The sequence below is a fragment of the Callithrix jacchus genome, chromosome X (assembly GCF_049354715.1).
Source record: "Callithrix jacchus isolate 240 chromosome X, calJac240_pri, whole genome shotgun sequence".
Lineage (NCBI taxonomy): Eukaryota > Metazoa > Chordata > Mammalia > Primates > Cebidae > Callithrix > Callithrix jacchus.
Window position 1 is genome coordinate 31,956,985 of NC_133524.1, and position 25,571 is coordinate 31,982,555.

Genomic DNA, 25,571 nt, shown 5'->3' on the forward strand with positions numbered 1-25,571 from the left:
GCTGTGAAATAAAAAAAAAAAATAGAAGCATATATTTTAATTGCTTATATGATAAAGACACTTTGGAAGACTAAGAAATTAAGAATCTCTACTCATAGGGCAATGAGGATATGGGGGGGTTGAGAGTCTTTTCATTGTTCTTTTAGATTAGAGTTTTTCAATCATATGAATGTATTACCTATTTAAAAAGTAAATAAGTTAAAAACAAAGTACTGCAGTCCAATCAATGCGTTTTTGTAACATAACTGCGTGCTTTATTGAGATACACAGTAAAGCAGTACTATAATACAATAGTAAGGCATATATTTGGTGAAGTCTGATATGTTGTGAAAATGCAGTAAGACTGAAGTTTAAAAAAATAATTAGTAAATGTTACAGTGTTGGTGTTAAAACACAATATATAATGATACTCAAGTAAGAACTCAGTACCTGAAAACAATGACAAAACATGCCATGTGATGTTTATGCTTCAGTTACATTGATTATGATTTACTGTTTAATACTTGGTGGTTATAAAGAACACAACACGAAATAATGTCCAAATTATGCTTAAAATGCAGCAATAAAGCTCTCAATTTTTATTCAAATATTATGACAGACTCACTCCAGAACTAACGTCTAAAAGAAAAAAAGATTAAAACAAAATTATGCACTCTATTTACCTCTGATTTTAGAATGAAACTTAAACTTCTTAGTAGGATGTAAAGTAACCCTTTGTTTTAAATTGTAGTTTAAAAATCCTTGGGTAAAGAAAAGGTCCAGTGTCACACACACAAAAGAAAAAATGCAAGAGAAAAACCAAATCTTCATGTAATTTGTTACCTTAAGAGCTTTGGGTTTTCTTTTGAAAATTAAAAGGAAGAAGAAAATGGAGAAAAATGTTCACGCAATAGACAAGTGTTGAAGCTGTGAACTCAGGTGTGCACAATTATCAGGAACACCCCAAAACCAAAGTGAGGTAGAAATAGCATGAGAAGCCGTGTTTGATGTTAATTATTATTAATAAAATAATGGACAAAACCCACTCTCCAAAAGTTAATTACACTTGATGTCAGAGGTAACAGATTTGCAAAATTATAGGTCACACGGTGATTTCTACTGAATGAATGATTTAAAAATCAAAGAGGAAGAAAATGGTGTTAAAGAGTAAAGCTTTTTCCTACCAGTCCTTAGCTTTTCCTCTTGAGCTTTTCTCCTCTTTTTGAACAATTTTTGCTTGCTTATATATTTATCCTGTCTAATCTACCAAGAAGGGTTTGGAGTAGCTTTTACTTTTGTAACATTTGAATCGATTTGCCTTCTTACTTACAAAACTGCGTGGTATTACTTGCAGAGAAATGCAAAGGCGGGAAACACAGTTCTTGGGCTTCTGGGTTGATACTTGTCCGTATTACAAATGTGATGTCTTACAACTTTTCCCAAAGTTTATTTTAAATCATGTCTTGCAGCATTTAAAAACTCATCGAGATGGGAAAATAAATAAAAAAAAACAGCAACAAAAACAAAACCACCCACTTCCTTTTGACTGTGAGAAGAGGGCATCATAATTTAGTTGTAAGTGTAGAGAACTTTATGGGTTATGAACAATCATCCAATCCTTCAAGAGTGGTCTGCTCCTTCACAGGGATGGGCTGGGAATCCATAGCCCTCCGGTCCTATCATCGTCCTACTACTGCTTGGGAGTTAAAAATACCTTCTGATGCTCAGAAGGTCAAAATACCTTGTGATTTCCACTGAAGCATCATTAAATCTAAATCGTGGCATTGCCAGCAGCAGAAAGCTGAATAGATCAACCAACAGATTACTCTGATATAAGAAGTCCTGTGTATTCGTTCACATGTTCCTTTTAAAAAAATTCAGTGCTCCAGTTGTCAGTAGAAAGTTTAAAATGAGAAACATCTGGAGCTGTAGTAAATGTTTTAGTGCCGTAGTTACCTCCTGGCTTCAGGCTTCAGGGAAAATCCATTCTAGACCAAGCAGGTAAGCCTGGATGACTAGAAGCAATTTGTATTAGGAAGTGACAGGAACATTAAAAAAATGGAAAAAGTCTATAGAAATTCATATCTATCTATATAACTATAGTATTGATATACTTATAGACATATAGATACATAAAATGAAAACTCACAGCCAGCCCCACTCAGTTGACAATTCTCAAATGGGCAGTGTGAAGTAGTCATTTGGTGGTGGTAGAGGAAGTCCTATCTTTGATATGCAAAAAAAAGAAAAAGCCATGAATTTCATATGGATATCACGCCAAAAGGATGCCAAACAATGTGCTGCCTCAAAGTTGTGTGTGTGTGTGTGTGTGTGTGTGTGTGTGTGTGTGTTCAGGGGTTTTTATAAACAACTTTTTTATAAAGCACACTTTAGTTTACAATCTTTCTTTATAACTGATACAAATTTTTAAACAACCCAAAATGCGTTCCATATAAAGAAATGGCAAGTTATTTAGCTATCAAGATTTTACATGTAGTTTTCTTATAACTTTTTTGTACAATTGCATAGACGTGTAAAACCTGCCATTGTTAACAAAACAATAACAGACTTAGAAACTACTGAAATCTACAGTATAGTACCACTACCCTTCACAAAAATATAGATTTATTTCTTGTAAACTCTTACTGTCTAATCCTCTTTGTTGTATGAATATTATAAAAACCATGCGGGAATCAGGACTTGTAAAACATTTATTCTGCTCCTTCTTCATCTGTCATGACTGATACTAAGGACTCCATCGCTCTGCCCAAATCATCTGCCATGTGGAAAAGGCTTCCTACATTGTGTCCTGGAAAACAAATAGAAAGAAAGATTTTAAAAAAGGTGGAGACAGCATCACTCTGCTTCTTTGCCATTTGTTAAATCATTCCCCATTTCTGGGTGAAGACAACACAAAAGCTGCATCGAAGGTATACACAACAAGGTTTGATTTTCACCAGTTTCCAGGAAGAAGCAAAGCATTGTTAATGAAGCCATTACACATTGTTAGTATCAGCTTAATGTTGGATCAGGCTACTGGTGTTTAAATGGAAAAATGTCAAGCTACACTCATGTTTCCAATGTAAATATATATCAAAAGAATTCCATAGATAAGCACAAGATTTCTCTCAGAACAGGAATATTCCATGATGGGATACATCTTTTCCACCTTGGCTATGAGTGATTATTTACACTCTACTTGTACTAACAAACCCCCATCACCCCCTCCACCCTCGCAACTACCACTACTATCACCACCACTGTCACCATTATCACTGCCACCATCACCACCACATGAAATGTTCATTTCAAAGCTGTTTCAAGCAGTTGGCTTGCTTCTGAGGCTGTGGTGGAGGTGGCTATTTTCTCTCTGCTTTTACTTGGGTTGAAAATTAAACTCTTAAATTGACCTTTTGATGCACTGTTGACATTTGAATTAGGAAACCTCAATAAAAATTACTTTCCATTCCAAATTACTCTGAAGCCTAATTATAATGTGACCCACACGTATTGTATGTATTTGGCTGCTCTGTGAATCCATCTGAGATCTCCTCCTAAATGAGGGTTAACTATCAGAATAGCCTTTTAGTAATAATGCAGCATGACCTAGCAGGCATCTCCCAGAATGGAGAAAAAAGAATAGCACAAGCTCTGGGTACTTTGTAGCAAAATTCAGATTTGGAGTAAGATAATCTGAGACACATTTCATGGCTTGCCTTTTCATCTATGTTCCATATTTTTATATGGCTAATTTTAATTATTGCACATTGGTAAATCCTTCCACTATTCAAGTACTGCCTTTGGAACTGAAATGCTTTTCTAGGCAATTACTACTTTGCCATGTATCAACTTTACGGATTCCCATAATAATTATTAAAATCCCAATAAAAAAGATAAACTAGGGAGAGTATTCTGTTATAATATTTATTTCAAGAGAGATATTTTCTCTACAAAATATGGGAGGATCTGAAGAGGATTCATGGGCAGGCACTTAAACAGTAATGGCACCAGATCACCTTAAGACTTGCTAAAAGTTTGTCATTCACGCATTTCTATTAAGCTGACCAAGTTTGTATAGCTTTTTGAGCTTTATTAGTACAAATACTTTCATTCATAATTATATTTTAGAAAATCACTTTAGATTTGGTTGAGACTGCAAGTATAAAAACTTTTAACAAAGCATATGCACTATTCATAAAGTGGGCCAATAGTTTGGCAGCCCTCAGTGAAGAAATGAAATCATTTTTGGCTTTCTGTGTCACAGAAACCACAGGAAGACACAGCGGGGCCTTTGCTGTTCCTTAGAGCTCAGAGGACAAATATAACTGCTGCTACCAAGTTGGAGGGCTTCCCTCGTATCTATTTTTGACTGTCCAATATCCCTGGGAAATCTGCATAATTATGCATAAATTGAAAATAGATGGACTAAGTGCAAATTTTTATTTACTGGCGCAATCTTGATGGTTGTTAACAAAATCAGTAAAAAGAAAGCCCAAGATCTTTACAACCTGATACCTGAATGTAGTTCAAACTATTTCTTATGACCCACATGTGACTATATATAGTTCACCTAGTAGCTAGAACATGTATTACAAAACATAAAAAAGGGGGGGAAACTCATTTTTCCTGTCAGCTTATTGATAATTAAAAAGTGTCTTTTTAGGCTGTGTTCTAGGGGATGTAGATGGCAATTCAAAATGTGATAAGTAAATGCATGTATAGATTAGATTATATAGCCAAGTGGTGCTTCTATTCCTTGAAATGGTGTTCAGTTACTACCTGGAAGGAAAATTCTTGAGTCTCTCAAGAGGCATAAGTTCTAGGGGTATCTGCTATGTAAAAAATATGTATCTGCTAGGTAAAAATTTAGGGAAAATGGGGATTCTTTATTCTTAATGTGCCATGCTCACTCTCACAAAACGTTGGGTGGCCTTTAACGGTTTAAATGGCTGCATTTTCACAAATGACCTTGTGGCCATCTTTGTGCTATAAAAATGAACTTTCAGAGTCACCTTATCATCTACATTACACCTTTGGTTACTTCCTTTACAAATACCTGCTCTACCAGAATAATAATTCTATTTTTTTCATGGAGTTTTTCATTAGATCCAGAAAAAAGAAGTCGATCTCTTTGACAAAATACAGCCCCAAAGAATCATACTTTAATCCATTGGGGCGGGGTAAGACTGCACTGTGACATGAATATAGAAAGTAGATTTGAATTCTAGTTCTATTATCCACGTGTGTAAGGCAGAGCATTAGTGAGGTTATTAATTTTACCTGACAGATATTTCTAAAGTCAAAATTACAGTCTCATACTATAAAGTGTGAGAGGTACTGAAAAGCAGCCAGGACTCAGGCATTTGCAATCACCTTCAGACACAAGGTGACAGAAAACGATGTCTATAGAAAGTATTAATCCATTCTTAAGCAAGGATTATTGAACACAAAGGTACCATGCCTTGAACATTAGGGCAATTGTATGTTCTTCCAAGTTGGTGCTAACTGCAACACATTTAGTCTCATGTGCCACCACTGCCTGAAGGAATTGTTTTCCACAGCAATTGGAATTGAGAGTTTCTGGCAAAGATCCAAGACCTCAATAGCAATCTGGTGCTCTATTTTTAAAAAATTCAATTCCCAAATAAATTGTTCACATTCAATTGGCCAAAGCAAAGCCAGAATACTATAGTGAAATTTGCTTGTCTTTTCTTCTCTATAATTTCTGGAAAAAAAATATGCTCTACTGTACATTTGGGGTATTTTCATAGCATTAAAAGAGTCACTATTGTTTTGGTTCTTTGGCTTCTGGAATCTTATCTGACTATAATACACCTCAGGTAGTCATGCCTGCAAATGGCTCTATGACTTCAATTACATATGCTAGCCTTTTCTAAAATTCATTTGTGAGTGAAACATGTTTAAGATGGTCAAAATTATGGAGCAACTGTCTATAAAAAGTTGTTAAAATAAATAAGTTTTAAGGGGCACTTACCATAAGAATGAACCCAAGAAGTCTCACATACGAAGTACATGAACCAGGCAAATCGTCAGGAGCATTCAATGCTTCACCAAGTCAGGTTTCCTCAATTTCTCCTCCCAGCCTACCATTCCCTCCCTGGGACCCCACTGCCCAAAGCCTTGGAAGGAAGCACTGGCACAGACACACTGAAGGATCATTACATTGATTAGATTTGTATGGCATGATGTCGGCAGAGTTTTCATTATGACTCCTATGTTTAAATGAATCAGTGGCCAATATAGTCCATCCTGTTGCTAAGGAATCCAGAATCTTCTCATTTAAGAAGGACTCTCCATCCATTCAACCTGTCTCCCAGAACAGTGCCATCCCATGGGAGAGCTTTCCTTCTCTCCTCCTTCCGATTAAACTCTTGGTAGAGACCATCTTGCTTTACTTGGGCTGTCAGTCAACACTTTGTCATCCAATAGTCACTTAATTAGGTAATTCAATAGTCAGACAATATTCTTGGTGGAACAGGAGTAGGAAGCATCTTTCACTAGAAAACCTCAAACCACATTCAGTGATAATGCTGCACTCTATCCCTTTCAGCCCATAAATAGGCATTAAAAAAACTCTCAAGACTCCAATATTTAATATTTTAAATCTAATTTGTTATTGTTCTGTGTGGCTTCAAATACCAAATAAGAAAGATCATCTTCTGAAGAGTAAGCTGAGATTATGTAAGCCTTTTGAATGAGAGTTAAGAGTGTGGGTGTGGAGCCAGACTGCCTGGATCCAAATCCTGGCTCTGTCACCTGGGACACACTGCTTACTCTCTCATTAACTCAGTCTCCTTACTGTAAAATGGGGTTAATAAGAGTACCTACCTCATAGGTTTGTCATGAAGATGACATAATGAAAAAGATGGCAGGTGCTGAGAACAATGCTTGGCGCACAGTAAGTGCTCAAAAAATGTTCGCTAAAATGGAAAAGAAAGAGCGTAGGAACTAAGAAAAAAGGAAACAAAAGCAAAATGAAGTCATCCCAGAAGAATAAAAACCAAGGGTACTGGCAGAAAATGCTAAGGTCCTGGAAGTGGAAGAAAGCTTTATGACTCATCAGTTATGTTCAAGGCTAAATTTATTCTGAAGATTTTGTTTGTGTTGCAAATGGCAACAGATGATGAACTGCAGGATTCCAACCTAGGGGACTACAAAGGATTGCCATTTTAAAGAGATTCTTGCTCCCCCAACCCCAGTCTTGTCGTCATGGTGATGACAACGGCAATGAACATTTGAGGAATGTTCCTCATGAGCTGCAAGTGGAGAGGTGATTACCATCCTTACATGATAACACAATGTGTAATACACACATGCGCGTGCACGCACACAACTCTTACACAAACGCCAAACATAAAAAGCAGGATGAGACAGACAGAAGCCATGGCCGTGAGCCTGAATCTCACTAACCTCTCTCATTGGCTTTCCAGGGGTATTTCTTCCTTTAATAATAGAGAGAGGAAGAGGCAGAGATATCAGAAAGGGAAAAAATGCATAAATATACAGTTTCATTCCAATTTGCTTTTTTTTTTTTTTTTTAACCAAACGAATGTTGAGATGACCATTTATTCTCTGCTGGGGGCGGGGGTGGGGGGGGGAACAGAAAAAACCCAAAAGACACATCTAGTCAAATAACCTTTACATACACTTAAAATCAGTGTAAACAGATAACATGATCCAGAAGACATCATTTGTAGAATCCATAGAGTCCACGCATTTAACTGGATGAAAACTGGCACAGAATAGAAATCTGACAAATTGGGTATTGTTTTCAAAAACAACTCAAACTTAATGTTAAAAAAAATCTCAGAATCTCTTCACTCTTGACTTGACAACCAGCACATTGAAACATAAACAGTAGTTGAATTTGTGTGCCCAAAGTCTGCACATCAAATGCAAAGTAGAACTCAATACAGAGGCTGGACTCCATCCTCTTGGGAGAATTTGTTCTATCTGATAGAAGCTGAGCATGTCCATGATGAAACTGGAGGCATTTGAGAAAACAGAACAGATGAGGGGAAGAGGTAAGTCCCACTAATGGGCAAGCCACAGAGCCAGATCCACGAATGAGCTTTCCACTTCCTCCTCATAATTCAGCAAATATCAGGAGCCTTGAGAGGCAATGGCTAAAGACCCATTGGCTTTGTTTCATAGGTTTCTACATCTGGATGCATTTACTTGTATTTCAAAGTAGATTCTGATGAGAAAGTATTATATGGTAATAGTCATAATTAGACAAGTAGGGATCTATGACCATACTATTTCAATAGCATGTCTTGGGCATGCAATTTCCCTTGTCTCCAAGGTCTTCAAACTGAAATCTTGTTTTTCAAACTGTTTTAACTATAGTGATGGGACATCTCTCTCCTACAACAATGTTATATGGAATTCCAGTATTTGGAGCAGTTCAAAGCAGAGGTGTGAGAAATCCTGTACAACATCTCCCTTTCCCCTCCACCCATCATTCTCAGTAGCTCCAAGAAGACTAAAACTCCCTGAAACAATCTGAGAACAACTAGTCTGTAATGAAGTATGGAGCTACAATACCGGTAGAAACCTTTCAAAACTCAAGTTTTGGGTTCAAAACTTCTAGTATACATTTAAAGATCTTCTAAGTTTTCTTCCCTTCCTTTCTCCTTCTTTCCCTTCTTTTCTTCCTTCTGAATTTCCTACACAACCCAGCGATTTCTTAGGAGTATCAAATGCTCAGCTTGACCACATAAGGGCCAGGTATTTATGATGCTCCTCAAGCCAGGGAAAAAAGGGAAAAAATGGGTACTGGTTCCTCAGTTGTGGGTGTCACTAGTGGGAGACCCATACCAAATGATGGGAAAGGGAGAGGAACATCATTCTGTCCTTGATGGCTCAAATCCCAGTATGAATTACCCCTTCTTTTTGATTCCTTTAGCAAGGTTTAAAAAAATATCTTTATGTTTCATAATTAATACTGTCTGGTAGCAGAATTAATTCTCTTAAAGACTGTAAGCCTCTTGAGGATTGGGTCCACATGTTGCTCATCCACCTCTCTATCCCCAATGCCTTGTACTGTACATAGACACTATAGGTATTTGATAAATACTGAGTGAAGTGAGTTGGTAAAGTAGTAGTAGCGTCATGACCAAGAGTCCTTCTGGTGTGTTATAAGTAACTTGCCCTTCACTGGCACTCTTTAGTTTGGATGCCAAAGGTGGGTAACTTGTTTTGGCATGTAACTTTGGTCTACTTTGAGAACTTCAGATCTTTAGGAAGGTCTGTTTCATTAGAAAGCTATGTGATTTAGAATGTAATTATGATTATTATTTCAGAATGTAATTATTCTTAGAATGCTTAATGTTACGTATCTTTAGTGATTCTATACCAAGTCATATTCAGAACTCAGTATCAACTGATTATTGCTTAATATGTAGCAGCAAATGACTTGTGTTATGTTTCAGGTCCTTCTTTAGAAACCGTATTTTATGAATTTAGACCTCCCAGGGCCAAGCTAACTCTAATCTCTTGTAAAATCCTCCCTCATCACTTGGGTCCCAATGTACTCATTAACACATTAGAAAAGGAAGGTCCTTTTTTTTCACTTAAGAAAAACTTGAAAACAAATGATATTTTCTACCAGATAAGGGCTAGTTCTACACTGACAAAACAGAGGCTAGTTGGTTTTGTCAGGAAGAGATTAGAGATAGATAAATAGATTAGACAGAAATTGGCTAATACTCAGTGTTTATATATACACTGAGCCACTCAAATCTCCCAAGTGTTTGTGAACTATATCTAGAGACCAACCAGAAAGATACAATCTCAAAGCTAAATGTGCACACATTCATATCTTGAATATGCTGCTGCTTACATTGCCTATCATGCAGGATAGTGTTGACCATTGGTTTATCACTAAGCATTCAAGTCCTTTATTAATATTGGTAACAGTTTACCAAAGCCATTAAGATTAGAAGCCCAACTTAACTTGCTGAATGGCCATAATCAAGGCACTTCTCTGGGCTTCCAGGTACTCTTTGTGAAAATAAAAGATAAAGGTTAGCTGACACCGTCAGGTCCAATTCTGTGGCAAGGACCAACAGAAAAGTTGTAAATTTGAGGTACGCAATAGCTTACCTATCTATATGCTTTATATTTATGAAAAGCATACGTTTCTTAAAAACGGCTTTTCCTCTGTGGGCAATTATCTAACAGGGTTAAGTAAACCATGAGGTGGTATTTAATAGCACATTTCCACTAAATGTCAGACCTCTGGCTCTCACATCTGTTTTGAGTTACTCAAACAGCTGTCCAAAACAGCTGTAGCAACCATGAAATTTGTTTTTTTGTAACACAACAATGAGAACATGGATGGTAGCGTTAGAATAAAACTATGAAGTTCTCTGAGACATTAGCCATGTCTTGGCAGAACCTTTCATGGCAAAAATCTCAAAATCTAAGTTTTTTTGAAAGATAATTCAACTAGGCAAGAAAAACTGAGACTGGATAGATCAGTATTTTTAAACCACTGGTTCAGAAAATCAATTTAGTGGGTTGCAACCAGCATTTTGTTTTTAAATAAATAAAAGACAAAAAAAGCATGCATTATATGTAGTATGGAAGGCATCACTTGAAACTTGTTTCTGATCTTTGTATGCATATGCGACTGTAAACATGTGTGTACATGTGGTGGGTGTATATATACATGTATGTACGTAAATACACATATAATTTGCTTTATATCTTTACCCCAGTTTATGATGTTAAATGTTTCTCTGATATGGATAACGGTCAAAACAGAGTCAAAAGTGACTGTTCTGGATGTCAAAAGTGTTAAGATGACCTTTCAAGGCTCTTCCATTTGAAAGACTCTGTAATCCTGAGATGTTAAGTTTCTCAAGAATGTCTGCTTAGTATCAGCCGAACATATCTACCAACTGGTAAGATGTTTCCAGCAAACTTGACTATACATGTGTGTGTGTATATACATGTTCCCACCAAACTTGACTCTAAGTGTGTGTGTGTGTGTGTGTGTGTGTATATATATATATATACACACACACACACACACACGCCATTTTTCAAATTATAAAAAAAGCTTTCAGTTGGAAATGCGGTGTCCAAAAAACACTAATGCATCAATAAGTAGCCTCATTTTTACAATAGTGAAACTTTTTGTCCACTTGAATTTGGGGAGAAAAAGGCCTGTAAGAAGGCTTAATTTAGCTGAAAGTAGCAAAACATGAGGAAATGCCAAGGTCACGGTATTAAAGAATGATCGGCCAGATCTTCCAATATCTTAGCTACTCTCCTGTGTTTTTAGTTTAATTGTTTTGTTTTTTAAGAATGTGAATTAATTTTCTCAGGCCACAAGGGTACCAATGAGTAAGTAGAAACTTAATGAATGGAATTGGTATCGGACAAGACCTCCTTATCCCACGTTTGAGAATATAAATCAGCACTTAAGGCCTGAAATTCTTCCCTAAGCACTAAGTGATTAAACACCATCCAGGTGGCCTGAATTGAGTTTCCCAAGTTTCCCATACAAGTAAGTAAATCAGCATCAGATATGCTAACTGCCAAATACCATATCAGAGGAGGTATATTTCTAGTATTCCAGGAAGCTTCTTCTATACCCATGTGGTATCTAGCTTTAAGGAGTCTAAAAGTAGTACACAGAGAGACAGTGCAAAGGGTTTCACCTTACAGCTAATTTGGGTGGAACAGAGACACAGGTACAAAAAGCCTAGGAAGTCAAGGCTGCCTATGAGAAAGCAGAGCCATGAGCCTTGCTGTAGCTTCTCTGTTAACCTCTTGTTTAGATGTGGAAGAAATGCCCAGGGTGCCAACAGGGCAGCCACCAGCTTTCCTCAGAGCAGGTAAACAAGCCACCAGTCTGGGGCCAGGATCATACAGTCATCAATTATTGTATTGCAACTGGAATTTCTTTGGAATTCTGTATCCCCAATTGGCCATGAGCACCTTGAAGGCAAGGAACTTGTCATTTCTTCCATCCGTAGTACCTCCACTGGTACATAGTAGGTGTTAGTAAAAGTGGGCAGGACAAAGTAATGAGGAGAAAGGTGAAAGCATTTGCTTCTGTCAAGCCTGTGTATGGTCTTCTTCTTATGAATTATGACATCTAGAAGGAGGAGATACCTAAGACAGTCAGAATAGGGATGCGGGTGGTGGTGGGGGATGTGGAGGTGGGTGGAAGACAGATAAGATTTTTATCTGTTAAAATCAACACATCAGAGGCGCTCAGCAGTGAAAAGATGGCTGGTGCAGACATTTAAAATTAGCTTCCCCTGACGGTTCCTTAGCAACGCTGTACCAGAACATTATTGCTTTTAATGTGCACTGCACAACGTTTACTTGCAGATCAAATAGCTAGGAAATGGCTATTGTTAACTGACATTGAACAAAAAGATAGGAAAAGCACACTACTCAATACACCCTCCTCGTTGCCCTTATGGAGAGGAACAAACGGCCCAGATTTCCTGCTGCCCATCCCTCCCAAGCTGCCCATTAGAGGTGCCAATCACTGGCCACAAAGCCTTGTGTTTTATCCCTTTTGTTTCTCTAGGCTTTCCTTCTATTTGATCACAGGTGACTGCCACCATCCTTTTCATTCATTGAAGGAAGGCGAGACAGTGACTTTGTTTTATGTGAGGGAAATAAACCAAATAAATGCCCCCAGAACCGAAGAGTAGCAGCAAAATATCTTCTTGGATGAAGCAAGACATCTGTAGTTCATGAAAGCCAGTGGGAAAATTCCATGGGGTAAAACACTGCTTTTGTATGGGGGCAAAATACACAAGGCCAAAGTGATGAAGAGAAAGAAAAATATTAATGTCTTTCTTTGCTAAGCCTATAGTTCATCTACTGAAGTAAAAAATAATAACAAACTACTCTATGAAGATTTAATTGTCCCTACATTTAAATGATGGAGTGAGATATAATTTTTAAATATAAAGGGCATCAGATTGCAAGTAAGAGATCACCACCACCACCACCACCGATCACCAGGCATGTTCTAGGCCTTCCTGTAGCATGTAGCAACCATATATCCCTGGCAAAGGCACCATCAGGGCATTAATTTCCTCATCTGTAAAAGTCATATAATAATTGCATTTCAGTAAAAGGCATCTCATAATTAACTCTTCAGACTACTGTGTGAAGCAAGTAAAATACCTGAAGACAAATAGAAGGTAGTATTCTTATTTCTGGAAACGTGTTGACTTCACGGGTATTTGAATTCACAATACTCCAAACCAGAAATTCACACTTAAAAATCAAATCTTTCCACCATGGACCCAAATTGCCATTCTGATGTCACGTGTTGGCTTCCATATGGAAAATACACACATCAGTTGGGTATGGAAGCTAGTGTCCTGATCCCAACAAATCTGAGTCCCTTCTAAGTATTGGAGCTTACCTCTTGAACTAGGGAAGGAGTTGTTGAGTTGCTCCATCACCTCCTCTAACCCTGTGCTTGAGTCCTGGGGAGGACTGAGAAGATCTTCCTCACCTTAACAAAACCCAAAAACAAATAGAAAATTACATTTTTACAAAACAGAGGAGATTAGAGAAAAGGGCCATAATTATATTTTTAACACCATTATAAATTCATTTTACTGGCTCATAAATAACAAACCCCTCAAGCTTAATAATTAGGAAATAATCCTTTAAAGGGAAGAAGAATTCCACAGTGTAGTTTATATCATTATCCTTGAAGAAAAAAAAAAATCTTTCTAAAAGTTGAATTACTTGCAATGTGTCCAGCATGTAGAAATGATAAATACATGAGATAATGAATACTCTAAATACCCTGACTTGATCATTGCACATTCTGTGCATGCAACTAAATATCATATGTACCCCATAAATATGTGTACAAATATTATACATCAATAAAAAACAGGCCAGGTGCAGTGGCTCATGCCTGTAATCCCAGCTCCTTGGGAAGCAGAGGGTGGAGGATTGTTTGATGCCAGGAATTTGAGAGCAGCCTGGGCAGCACAGTGAGACCCTGACTCTATTTAAAAAAAAAAAAAAAAAACTTTAAAAACAATGAAAAAAATAAGTCAATTGATAAAGGTAAAATTGACAAACTCTCTTTTGTGCCCCATTAACAAATGTGAAACTTTGTTGTATGTAATACAGTAATTATTACTGCACACTTTCAGTGCTGTCTCAACACAAAAGAATAAGAATCTTATATTTTGCATTCACTTAATGAAAATAAGAAGGGAGTCGAGACACTGAAGTTTTCTCACTCTTTTGACATTAAACCCAAAATATAAAGAAAACTCAAGTACCTTTAAACTCCAATGTAATAGAATTAAAAATAGTATGTGTCCTATATAGGTAATGAAATATGAATATTCTAAAAACTGTAGATATGGCATATACTGTGATGTTATGTTCCTTTCCTCTTTGATACTTGAGACTACTTTATCATAATTATCTTTTGGGTTTTATAAAGAAATTTAAAAATTGTGACAATTTGTTTATGTGAGGAGAATATGATGATATGGAAGCAAAGACACCTAGGGATGGATGATCTTCACAGGGAATGGAAATCTCCCTGTAGATTTTGTGCATCTGGGTCTCTATTGTTTATTCATGTGTTAAAGAAATACACTTCAAACAGCATTTGCAAGTAAAAGGGTAATTTCTTAGGCGCAAACAAAATTAAACTTTAAAGGTGTTTTGCAACTAATTTTTCATCATATACAAATCTGCCAATAGTGAAAATAACTGCTATTCAAGCTCTATTTGTTCTGCACGTTGTCACTTCCATCTAAAACAAGACCTTGCTTTAGCAAGTCAACAATAATGAACTTGCTTAGGGATAACCTCAGGTGTACATCTGACTTGGAAATGCTTTGGAAGCCAGTGACTAAATGACTTAAATATGTTTGTCATTTCCTTTGGTCTGTGCCACTTGGATTTTCATCTATGATTATAATCCTGCATTTTTTCTTGGTTTTTATCCTTGTTTTTTACAGCACAAGCTAAAAGAATCATTGCCAATGCTAACCATTAAGACACAATCATATTCCAGGTGGATGTGAGGCTGCATATTATTATGAGAATGGAGGGATAAGAACTTAAGGTAGATAAAAAGTCTCAGACTACATGAGTCTCCTGGTAACGTACCACAGGAAAGCTCTTTGCAATATTAAGGAAATGGGTGCTGAACAATTAAGATCACAAAGCAGAAAAGGAAGAGTTACAAACTCTCTCTCTCTTCTCTTTCTCTTCCTCCTCCCCTCTCACACACATGCACTATTTGCTTAAGTTTATGCCTTTAGAAAAAGAAGTGAAATTCAGTATCTTTAGTTTCTTTTTTCTGGCAGTTTTAAACTACCATTATCTGGTGAAGATGAAATGAATGAAATACTACCAAGATGAACAAGATCCTGACAACTGCAGGGCTGATGACATCTCTCTGTTCCATTACTGATGCAAATTTTTGCTGAATTGGGAAACATGAGGCATTTTTAATGGCAGTAAGTCCACTTTAGTGACAGTATGCCTTACAGAATAAATCAGAGCTAAGAGAGATGCTCATGAACATCGATGTTAATATTTCTGACAATTTAATTACACCATATTGGAGCTCTAGGAACTCAATTGTACTCTGTTAAAATTCAGGTACAGTTCAATGAAGTGATTGGCATTCCTGTTACCTGTTCCTGAATTATTTCAAAGATCAAATTATAAAGTATAAAGCTAATGATGTCAGCCAAGTTCATCTTCACAGATAAACCCTCTGTGAGCCTCTGAGTGTCTAAGTATAATACAAATGTAAAATTGGCTTATTTGCTTTAATGGAAAACTGAAAAATTTTTTTTTTAAATTATGCTTTAAGTTCTGGGGTATACGTGCAGAATGTGCAGGTTTGTTACATAGGTATACACATGCCATGGTGGTTTGCTGCATCATCTACATTAGGTATTTCTCGTAATGCTATCCCTCCCCTAGCCCCCCACCCCCTGACAGGCCCCAGTGAGTGATGTTCCCCTCCCTGTGTCCATGTGCTCTCATTGTTCAACTCCAACTTATGAGTGAGAACATGCAGTGTTTGGTTTTCTGTTTTTGTGTTAAAGTCTGCTGAGATTGACGGTTTCCAGCTTCATCCATGTCCCTGAAAAGACATGAGCTCATCCTATTTTATGGCTGCAACTGTGAGTCAATTAAACCTTTTTCCTTTATAAATTACCCAGTCTCAGGTAGTATCTCTATAGCAGTGTGAAAATGGATTAATATACCTATTATGTTGTAGCTACATAGTGTATGATTAGACCAACCATAAATATTATATCTGGCTGGTTTGAGGCCCACAATAGGGTATCAGTCAGCTGTTGCTACATAACAAATAATCACAAAATTCTCACGTTGCATACATCTCATCCAGGCATCTGCTGTTTGGCTGGACTTTTGCTGGCACTCAGCTGGACTTGACAAGTTGTGGTCTGGGTTCAGTCTGTTCCACATGTCTGTCATCCTTCTTGGGCTAGCAAGCTACCTGGGCCATCTGCTTCTCGTGGCACATAAGCACAAGACAGCAAGATCTACTATTCAAAGACATTCTATGCCTCTACTTTTGTCATACCTGCTTATATTCCATTTTCCAAAGCAGGTCATGTCAAATTCCCAGGCCAGAGAAGTACTGTTTTTCGAACTCTTGTTCACTCTACTTTATCTGCATTGAACTTCTTACTGTACTTGAGCAAGCCAATCACACTCCCCTCCCTGGGTTTTTGCATTTGCTGATCCTTCTGTCTGGAGCACTTTTCCCTCAAATACGTGTACAGCTCACACCCTCAGTTCTTAAAGTTTTTGCTCAACTGCACCTCATCGATGAGGACTTCCAAGACTCCACTTTCTGATGACTCTTTCTCATTGTCCCTTGCTAGCCCTCTCCTCAGTGTTTATCTCACCACTCGACATACCTATATAGTTTACTTATTTACTTGTTAAGCCTGTGTGCCTCCATAAGAATGAGAGTTTCATGGAGAGAGAGTGGGGGTGGGGTTTCTTTGTTTAATCCATGTTCAGTTAATTTTTATATAAGGGATATAGGGATTTTTTATATAAGGGATCCAGTTTCAGCTTTCTGTGTGTGGCTAGCCCGTTTTCCCAACACCATTTATTAAATATGGAATCCTTTCCCCACTGCTTGTTTTTGTCAGGTTTGTCTGAGATGAGATGGTTGTAGATGTGTGGCGTTATTTCTGAGGCCTCTGTTCTGTTCCATTGGTCTGTATGTCTGTTTACAGCTGTATCTACAGTGGACAATATGCCAGGCACTGTTTAGTCATTTGAATATTTTATTCAAATATTTATTAAAATCTAACTATATATGCCAGGCACTGTTCAGTCATTTGAACTTTTGTGGTTTAAGGCATAATATTCCATGCCACATATTCTTTATCCAGTCCAGCACTGATGGGCATTTGGGTTGTTCCCAAGTCTGCTATTGTGAACAGTGCTGCAATAAACATACGTGTGTGCATTTGTCTTTATAACAGAATGATTTATAATCCTTTGGGTCTATACCCAGTAATGAGATTGCTGGGTCATACAGTATTTCTGGTTCTAGAGCCTTGAAGAATCGCCACACTGTCTTCCACAACAGTTGAACTAATTTACACCGCCACCAACAGTGTAAAAGTGTTCCTATTTCTCCACATCCTCTCCAGCATCTGTTGTCTCCTGATTTTTTAGTGATCGCCATTCTAACTGGTGTGAGATGGTATCTCATTGTGCCTTTGATTTGCCTTTCTCTAATGACCAGTGATGACGAGCATTTTTTCATATGTTTGTTGGGTGCATACATGTCTCCTTTTGAGAAGTGTCTGTTCATATCCTTCACCCACTTTTGGATGGGTTCTTTTTGTTTCCACTTACTTATTCAACAAGAAAATATTTACTGAGTTCCAACTGCACACTAGAGACTTGCACAGCCCTTATCCCTGCTTCACTGATTCAATGCCTGCTCAAATAGCATACTGCTACTGTTTGAGGGATTCTAAACATAGTTGATGGCAATTCTTTAACATTTAAACTCGATTGTACTCTAAGGTGATTTCTACAAACACGCATAAATAATAGATGTTGGTGTGGATGTGGTGAAAACAGAACACTTTTACACTGCTGGTGGGAATGTAAACTAGTACATCACTATGGAAAACACGATGGAGATTCCTTAAAGAACTGAAAGTCGAACTACCATTTGATCCAGCAGTCCCACTACTGCATATATACCCAAAGGAAAGGAAGTCATTATGTGAAAAATACACTTGCATATGCATGATTACAGCAGCACAATTCAAAACTGCAGACATATGGAAGCAGCTTAAATGCCTATCAACCAATGGGTGGATAAAGAAAATGCAAATACTACTCAGTCATAAAAAGGAACAAAATAATGGCATTCACAGCAACCTGATTGGAGGTGGAGACCAGTATTCTATGTGAAGTAACTCAGGAATAGAAAACCAAATATTGTATGTTTTCACTTATAAGTGGGAGCTAAGCTATGAGAATGCAAAGGCATAAGAATAATACAATGGACTCTGGGGACTTGTGGGGAAGGGTGGGAAGGGGGTGAAGGGTAAAAGACTACACGTTGGGTACAGTGTACACTGCTTGGGTGATGTGTGCCTCAAAGTGTCAGAATCACCACTGAAGAAATTATATATGTAATGAAACATCACCTGTTCCCTGAAAACTACTGAAATAATAAAAAGAAAAATAATGTTTCTGGGACTATCAGCTATTTAGTTGTCCTGGCTTGTCTGAATGTGGTCCAAATAAATCACTGAAACATTTTTAAAATAAGAAAAGACATAGTCGAAGTTAAATAGTACCAGGATATAGCATAATATGATAGTCTCCTTTAATCACTGCTAAAGTGAAGAAAAAAATAAGTAGGATGACTCAATTTAATCTGAGAAAAAGAAAAAGAAATGCTTTGCCATGGCAAGACATTCTTCAGTCTTCTGAAACATAACGATGGTTTCAGATCCCTTTCTTGAAGGGATATCCCATCTGACTCACTTCCCTTTCTTTGATTCAAATGGTTCTATTTGCTTAAAAAGTGATTGTAGCCAGAACCTATGCAGGCTATGCAGAATAGACACAATAATCACTCTTGTGATTTTGTCTGAATCTAAACAAATTATTTTCTCTTTTTCAGAAAAGGAGTTGTGTATAAGAAATTATTTTTTTCTTATAAAAGGGGCTGTGTGTGAGCAAATATGCCCATCAACAATTTTCTTTGAATTTGAACCAATTTCCAGCTTGATGTGTATTTCCTGCCTTTCCCCAGTTTTTTTAGAAGAAAAAGTACAATGATTTATCCAATACCCAATATTTCGCTTCACTTAATTTTTTCCCTTACGATATAGAACAGATGCTTTCAATTTCACACATAAATTCTGGGTGTAACATCTTTAATATATTATAATGTACAGCATTGTTGCTGATTATCAGCTGATCAGCTGTGAGTGGTCATGAAAGATACTGAAACTAGTAGCTAAATTTCTGAAACGTGTGAGCTTTTCCATGTGTACACAACCATGTATTGTGCTTGATTTCCAAAATATTAACTCAACAAGCACTTTACTGATTGTTTTTGTTGCACAGGGTGTCCTCATATAGTAATGACAATGAGCAAGACTTAATCCTGTCCTTAAGGAGCTTAAGGTCTAGGGGTTGTAGGCAGAAGAAAGTACTAGTAACTGTCTGAAAACATGGCCAGGCGTGGTGGCTTATGCCTGTAATCCCAGCACTTTGGGAGAAAGAGGCGGGTGAATTATTGAGGTCAGGAGTTCAAGAACAGCTTGGCCAACATGGGGAAACTGCATCTCTACTAAAACTACAGGAAAATTAGCCAGGCATCGTGGTGGGCCTGTAATCCTGCCTACTGGGGAGGCCGAGGCAGGAGAATTGCTTGAACCTGGGAGGTGGAGGTTCCAGTAAGCCAAGATTGTGCCACTGCACTCCAGCCTGGGCAATAAAGTAAAACTCTGTCTCATACAAAAGAAAAAACAAACAAAAAAACCCCAGAATGATATAATGCATGATTAAGTTCCAAAAGAAAACTGACTGAAAAGAAAGGATGCTATATTTCAGGTTAAGAACATAATGAACTCAAGGCCAAAGAAAACATTTATTTATTCTGTTGTCAAACAGAAGCCCTAAAATGCTTAGGGAGGGGAATAATATAATTTGAAATGGCAGAAGAGGAACTGGAAATATCTGTAAGATAGCTTGGAAAGGAAGAGAGACCAAAGACAGAGAAACCAATGAGGAAAGTATTTATATTGTTTGTTCCAGTAATACATGTGAGGGCTAAATTTGGGCAGAAGTAGATGATTTGAAGACTTTTGCTCTGTTATAAGTACCATAACGGACTGACCTTGGTGACTGGATTGATGGTGGTGGACCATGGCTAAGGAAGGCAAGGCAGGTAAGGGAAGAAGGTGGAGAAAATGACTGTGTAGATTGGGAAATTGGAAGAGATGTTTCAAAGGTTGATCATGATTTCAGATTTGGCCGTATTTCTATTTATAATTTTATCCAGAAGATGCTCAGGTGGGAGGTCTGGGCTGTAAATCTTAAGAGTTGTCAACATAGCGGAAGTCAAGAATGGAAGGAGTACCCAGGGAGAGTGAAGGGGATGGAGAGAGAATCTTGAGGAAAACCTTGATGTGATGTACTAAGGATACCGCCTTACCTATGTGGTAATCTGGCATAAAACATTTAACCTGAAACCAATCACTTGGATACAAGCGGGGGCCATGCTACAAAACATCTAGCCCGGCCTCTTCAAGAATATCAATGTCATGAAAGATTTAAAGAGGCTGGGAAAGTGCTCCAGATTAAAGGAGACTATAGAGACATAACAAAATGCAAAGCATGCACCTTCATTGGATCCTGAATGAAAAAAATCGCTATAAAGAATATTAATTTTGGCGTCATAAAACGAGTTAGGGAGGATTCCCTCTTTTAGTATTGTTTGGAATAGTTTCAGAAGCAATGGTACCAGCTCCTCTTTGTACCTCTGGTAGAATTTGACTGTGAACCTGTCTGGTCCTGGCCTTTTTTTTGGTTGGTAGGCTATTAATTGCTGCCTCAACTTCAGACCTTGTTATTGGTCTATTGAGGGATTCGACTTCTTCCAGGTTTAGTCTTGGGAGGGTGTCAGGATCCAGGAATATATTCATTTCTTCTAGATTTACTGGTTGATGTGCATACAGGTGTTGGCAGTTTGTATTTCTGTGGGATTGATGATGATATACCCTTTGTTATTTTTTATTACATCTATTTGATTCTTCTCTCTTTTCTTCTTTATGAGTCTGGCTAGTGGTCTATTTTGTTGATCTTTTCAAAAAACCAGCTCCTGGAATTTCTTTTTTGAAGGGTTTTTTGTGTCTCTGTCTCCTTCGGTTCTGTTCTGATCTTAGTTATTTCTTGTCTTCTGGTAGCTTTTGAATTTGTTTGTTCTTGCTCCTCTAGTTCTGTTAATTGTGATATTACGGTGTCAATTTTAGATATTTCCTCTTTTCTTCTATGGGCATTTAGTGCTATAAATTTCCCTCTAGACATTGCTTTAAATGTGTCCCAGAGATTCTGGTACATTGTGTCTTTGTTCTCATTGGTTTCAAAGAACATGTTTATTTCTGCCTTCATTTCACTATTTATCCAGTCCTCATTCAGGAGCAGGTTGTTTAGTTTCCAGGTAGTTGTATGGTTTTGAGTGAGTTTCTTAATCCCGAGTTCTAATTTCATTGCACTGTGGACTGAGAGACTATTACAATTTCCATTCGTTTGCATTTGCTGAGTGTTTTACTTCCAATTATGTGGTCAATTTTAGAATAAGTGTGATGTGGTGGTGAGAAGAATGTATATTCTGTGGATTTGGGGTGGAGAGTTCCGTAGATGTCTATTAGGTCTGCTTGGTCCAGATCTTCTTTCAAGTCCTGGATATCCTTGTTAATATTCTGTCTCATTGATCTAATATTGACAGTGGGGTATTAAAGTCTCCTACTATTATTGTGTGGGAGTCTAAGTCTCTTGCAGGTCTCTAAGAAGTTGCTTTATGAACCTAGGTGCTCCTGTACTGGGTGTATACATATTTAGGATAGTTAGCTCTTCTTGTTGTATTGATCCCTTTACCATTATGTAATACCCTCCTTTGTCTCTTTTGATCTTTGTTGGTTTAAAGTCTCTTTTATCAGAGACTAGGATTGTAACCCCTGCTCTTTTTTTTTTGTTCTCCAGTTACTTGGTAAATATTCCTCCATCCCTTTATTTTGAGTCTATGTGTGTCTTTACATGTGAGATGTGTCTCCTGAATACAGTACACTGATGGGTCTTGACTCTATCCAATTTTCTAGTCTGTGTCTTTTAATTGGGGCATTTAGCCTATTTACATTTAAGGTTAATATTGTTATGTGCGAATTTTATCCTGCCATTATGGATGCTAGCTGGTTATTTTCCCAGTTAGATGATGCAGTTTCTTCATAGTGTCAATGGTCTTTACAATTTGTTATGTTTTTGCAGTGGCTAGTACCGGTTGTTTCTTTCCATGTTTAGTGCTTCCTTCAGGAGCTCTTATAAGGCAGTCCTGGTGGTGACAAAATCTCTCAGCAGTTGCTTGTCCATATAGGATTTTACTTCACCTTCACATATGAAGCAAAGTTTAGCTGGATATGAAATTCTGGGTTGAAAAATTCTTTAAGATGTTGAATATTGACGCCCACTCTTTTCTGGCTTGTAGGGTTTCTGCCAAGAGATCCACTGTGAGTCTAATGGGCTTCCCTTTTTGGGTAGACTGACCTTTCTCTCTGGCTGTCCTTAGCATTTTTTCCTTCATTTCAGCTCTGGTGAATCTGATGATTATGTGTCTTGGGGTTGTTCTTCTTGAGGACTATCTTTGTGGTGTTCTCTGTATTACCTGAATTTGAATGTTGATCTGCTTTGCTAGGTTGAGTAATATACTGAAGAGTGTTTTCCAACTTGGTTTTATCCTCCCCATCACTGTCAGGTACCTGGCTCTAATGTAGATTTGGTCTTTTCATATAATTCCATATTTCTTGGAGGCTTTGTTCATTTCTTTTATTCTTGTTTCTCTTATCTTGACTTCTTGCTTTATTGCATTGTCTTGATCTTCAATCTCTGATATCCTTTCTTCCACTTGATCAATCGGCTATTGAAACTTGTGTATGCTTCATAAAGTTCTTGTGCTGTGTTTTTCAGCTCCATTAGGTAGTTTATGTTATTCTCTAAACTGGTTATTCTAGTTAGCATTTCATCTAACTTTTTTCAAGGTTCTTAGCTTCCTTGCATTGAGTTAGAACATGCTCCTTTAGCTTTGAGAAGTTTGTTATTACCCACCTTCTGAAGCTTGCTTCTGTCAATTCATCAAACTCATTCTTTGTCCAGTTTTGTTCCCTTGCTGGCAAGGAGTTGTGATCCCTTGGAAGAGAAGCAGTGTTCTGGTTTTTGAAGTTTTCAGCCTTTTTTGCAGTGGTTTCTTCCCATCTTCATGGATTTATCTACCTTTGATCTTTGAAGTCAGTGACCTTTGGATGGGGTCTCTGAGTGGATGTCCTTTCTGTTGATGTTGAAACAATTTCTGTTAATTTTCCTTCTAACAGTCAGGGCCCTCTGCTTCAGGTCTCCTGGAGTTTGCTGGAGGTCCACCCCAGGCCATGCTTACCTGAAAATCACCAGTGCGGGCTGCAGAACAGCAAAGATTGCTGCCTGTTCCTTCCCCTAGTAGCTTCATCCCAGAGGGTACGTGCTGAATGGCAGCCAGAGAGCTCTCCTGTATGAGATGTCTGTCTGCCCCTACTGGGGGATACCTCCCAGTCAGGATACATGGGGGTCAGGGAGCCACTTGAAGAGGCAGCCTGTCCCTTATCAGACCTTGAATGCTATGCTGGGAGGTCTGCTGTTCTCTTCAGAGCTGCCAGGCAGGGATGTTTAAGTCTGCTGAAGTTGTTCCCACAACTGCCTCTTTTCCCAGGTGCTCTGTCCCAGGAAAGTGGGGGCTTTATTTGTAAGTCCCTGATGGGCTGCTGCCTTTTTTCCCGAGATGCCCTGTCCAGTGAAGAGGGAGACTAGGGACACAGTCTGCCTGCAGAGGCCTTGCTGAACTGCCACGGGCACCACCCAGTTCAAACTTCCCGAGGCTATGTTTACACTGTGTTGTTAAAGTCGCCTACTGGAGCCTCAGCAATTGTGGAAACCCCTACCCCCACTGAGGTGGACTATCCCAGGTCAAGCTCAGACTGCTGTGCTGGCTATGAGAACTTCAAGCCAGTGGATCTTAGCTTGCTGGTCTTCATGCGGGTGGGACCCACCGAGTCAGAACACTTGGATCCCTGGCTTCAGACTCTTTTCTATGGGAGTAAAAGGTTCTGTCTCAATGGTGTTCCCAGTGCCACTGTGGTATGAAAAAAAAACCTGCTGTGGCTAGTTTGGTGTCTTCCAAATGGCTGCTCAGTTTTGTGTTGGAAACCCAGGGCCCTGGTGTTGTGGGCACCAGAGGGAATCTCCTGGTCTGCAGGTTGTAAAGACCATGGGAAAGGCACAGTGTCTGGGCCAGAGTGCAGGGAACAGTTCATAATGGCTTCCCTTGGCTAGGAGAGGGAGGTCCCTGGCCCCTTGCATTTCCCAGATGAGGTGATGCCCCTGCTGCAGCTTGCCCTCCTTGGGCTGCACCCACTGTCCAACCAGTCTTAATGAGATGAACCAGGTACCTCAGTTGGAAATGCAAAGATCACCCACTTTCTGGATGGACACAGGGAGTGGAACATCACACACCAGGGCCTGTTGGGAGGTGGGGGGCTTGGGGAGGGATAGCATTAGGAGAAATACCTAATGTAGATGATGGGGTGATGGATGCAGCAAACCACCATGGTACGTGGATAACTATGTAACAAACCTGCACGTTCTGCTCATGTACCCCAGAACTTAAAGTATAAAAAAAAGAATGTTAATTGGCGGAATTGGAGGCACTGAATTTAAACTCTATACTAGATAACAGTATTGTTCATTTTTTTTGGTGTGATAATTGTGCTTATGTAAGAATATCTTTTATCTTAGGAGACCCATGTTCAGGTGTTTAGGGGTGAAGGGTTATGTATGAAAAACAGCCACTGGGTGGATAAGTGAAATAAAAAACAAAACCTATATACACACATAAATATGAATAAATATGCATATAAAATATAAATGCATACAGTATATATAAAGATATGTTAACATACAGATATACATAAATGTTAATCTAAATATATGCAATCCCTTTAACAACACCTAAATGTAAAAGTACATAGATAGATATAAAGCAAATGTGGCAAACTGTTAAATTAATTGCAATTTTGCCATAAGTTTGAAATTATTCTAAATAGAAAGCTAGGGAGCTATCATGTCATAAACCTCAAATGAACATGATAAAATTTATTTTTTAAAAAGCAAAGAAATGGTTTAATATTTAAATAAATAAAATGCTTCAAAAAACAGCAATCTGTTGGAAAGTTAGGAGTCATCAGCGATAAGGAGTTGTTAGG

General features: G+C 38.1%; 1 protein-coding gene across 25 annotated transcripts in view; it reads right to left on the reverse strand.

Annotated features, from left to right (window-relative positions):
- Window positions 1-231: 231 nt before the first annotated feature.
- Window positions 232-25,571, reverse strand: part of DMD (dystrophin) — a 2,312,475-nt gene continuing 2,287,135 nt past the window's right edge. For 16 of the 25 annotated variants that reach the window (XM_054251383.2, XM_035288503.3, XM_054251382.2 and 13 more), the window contains 2 exons: window positions 13,409-13,501; window positions 232-2,788 (listed from right to left, as the gene is read on the reverse strand). In XM_054251383.2, coding sequence (XP_054107358.2) covers window positions 2,691-2,788; window positions 13,409-13,501 — 191 coding nt within the window. In that variant the 3' untranslated portion in view covers window positions 232-2,690. Of the gene's footprint in view, window positions 2,789-7,410; window positions 7,443-13,408; window positions 13,502-25,571 lie in introns of all 25 variants that reach the window. The other 9 variants (XM_054251386.2, XM_078362686.1, XM_078362683.1 and 6 more) reach the window with 1 other exon arrangement.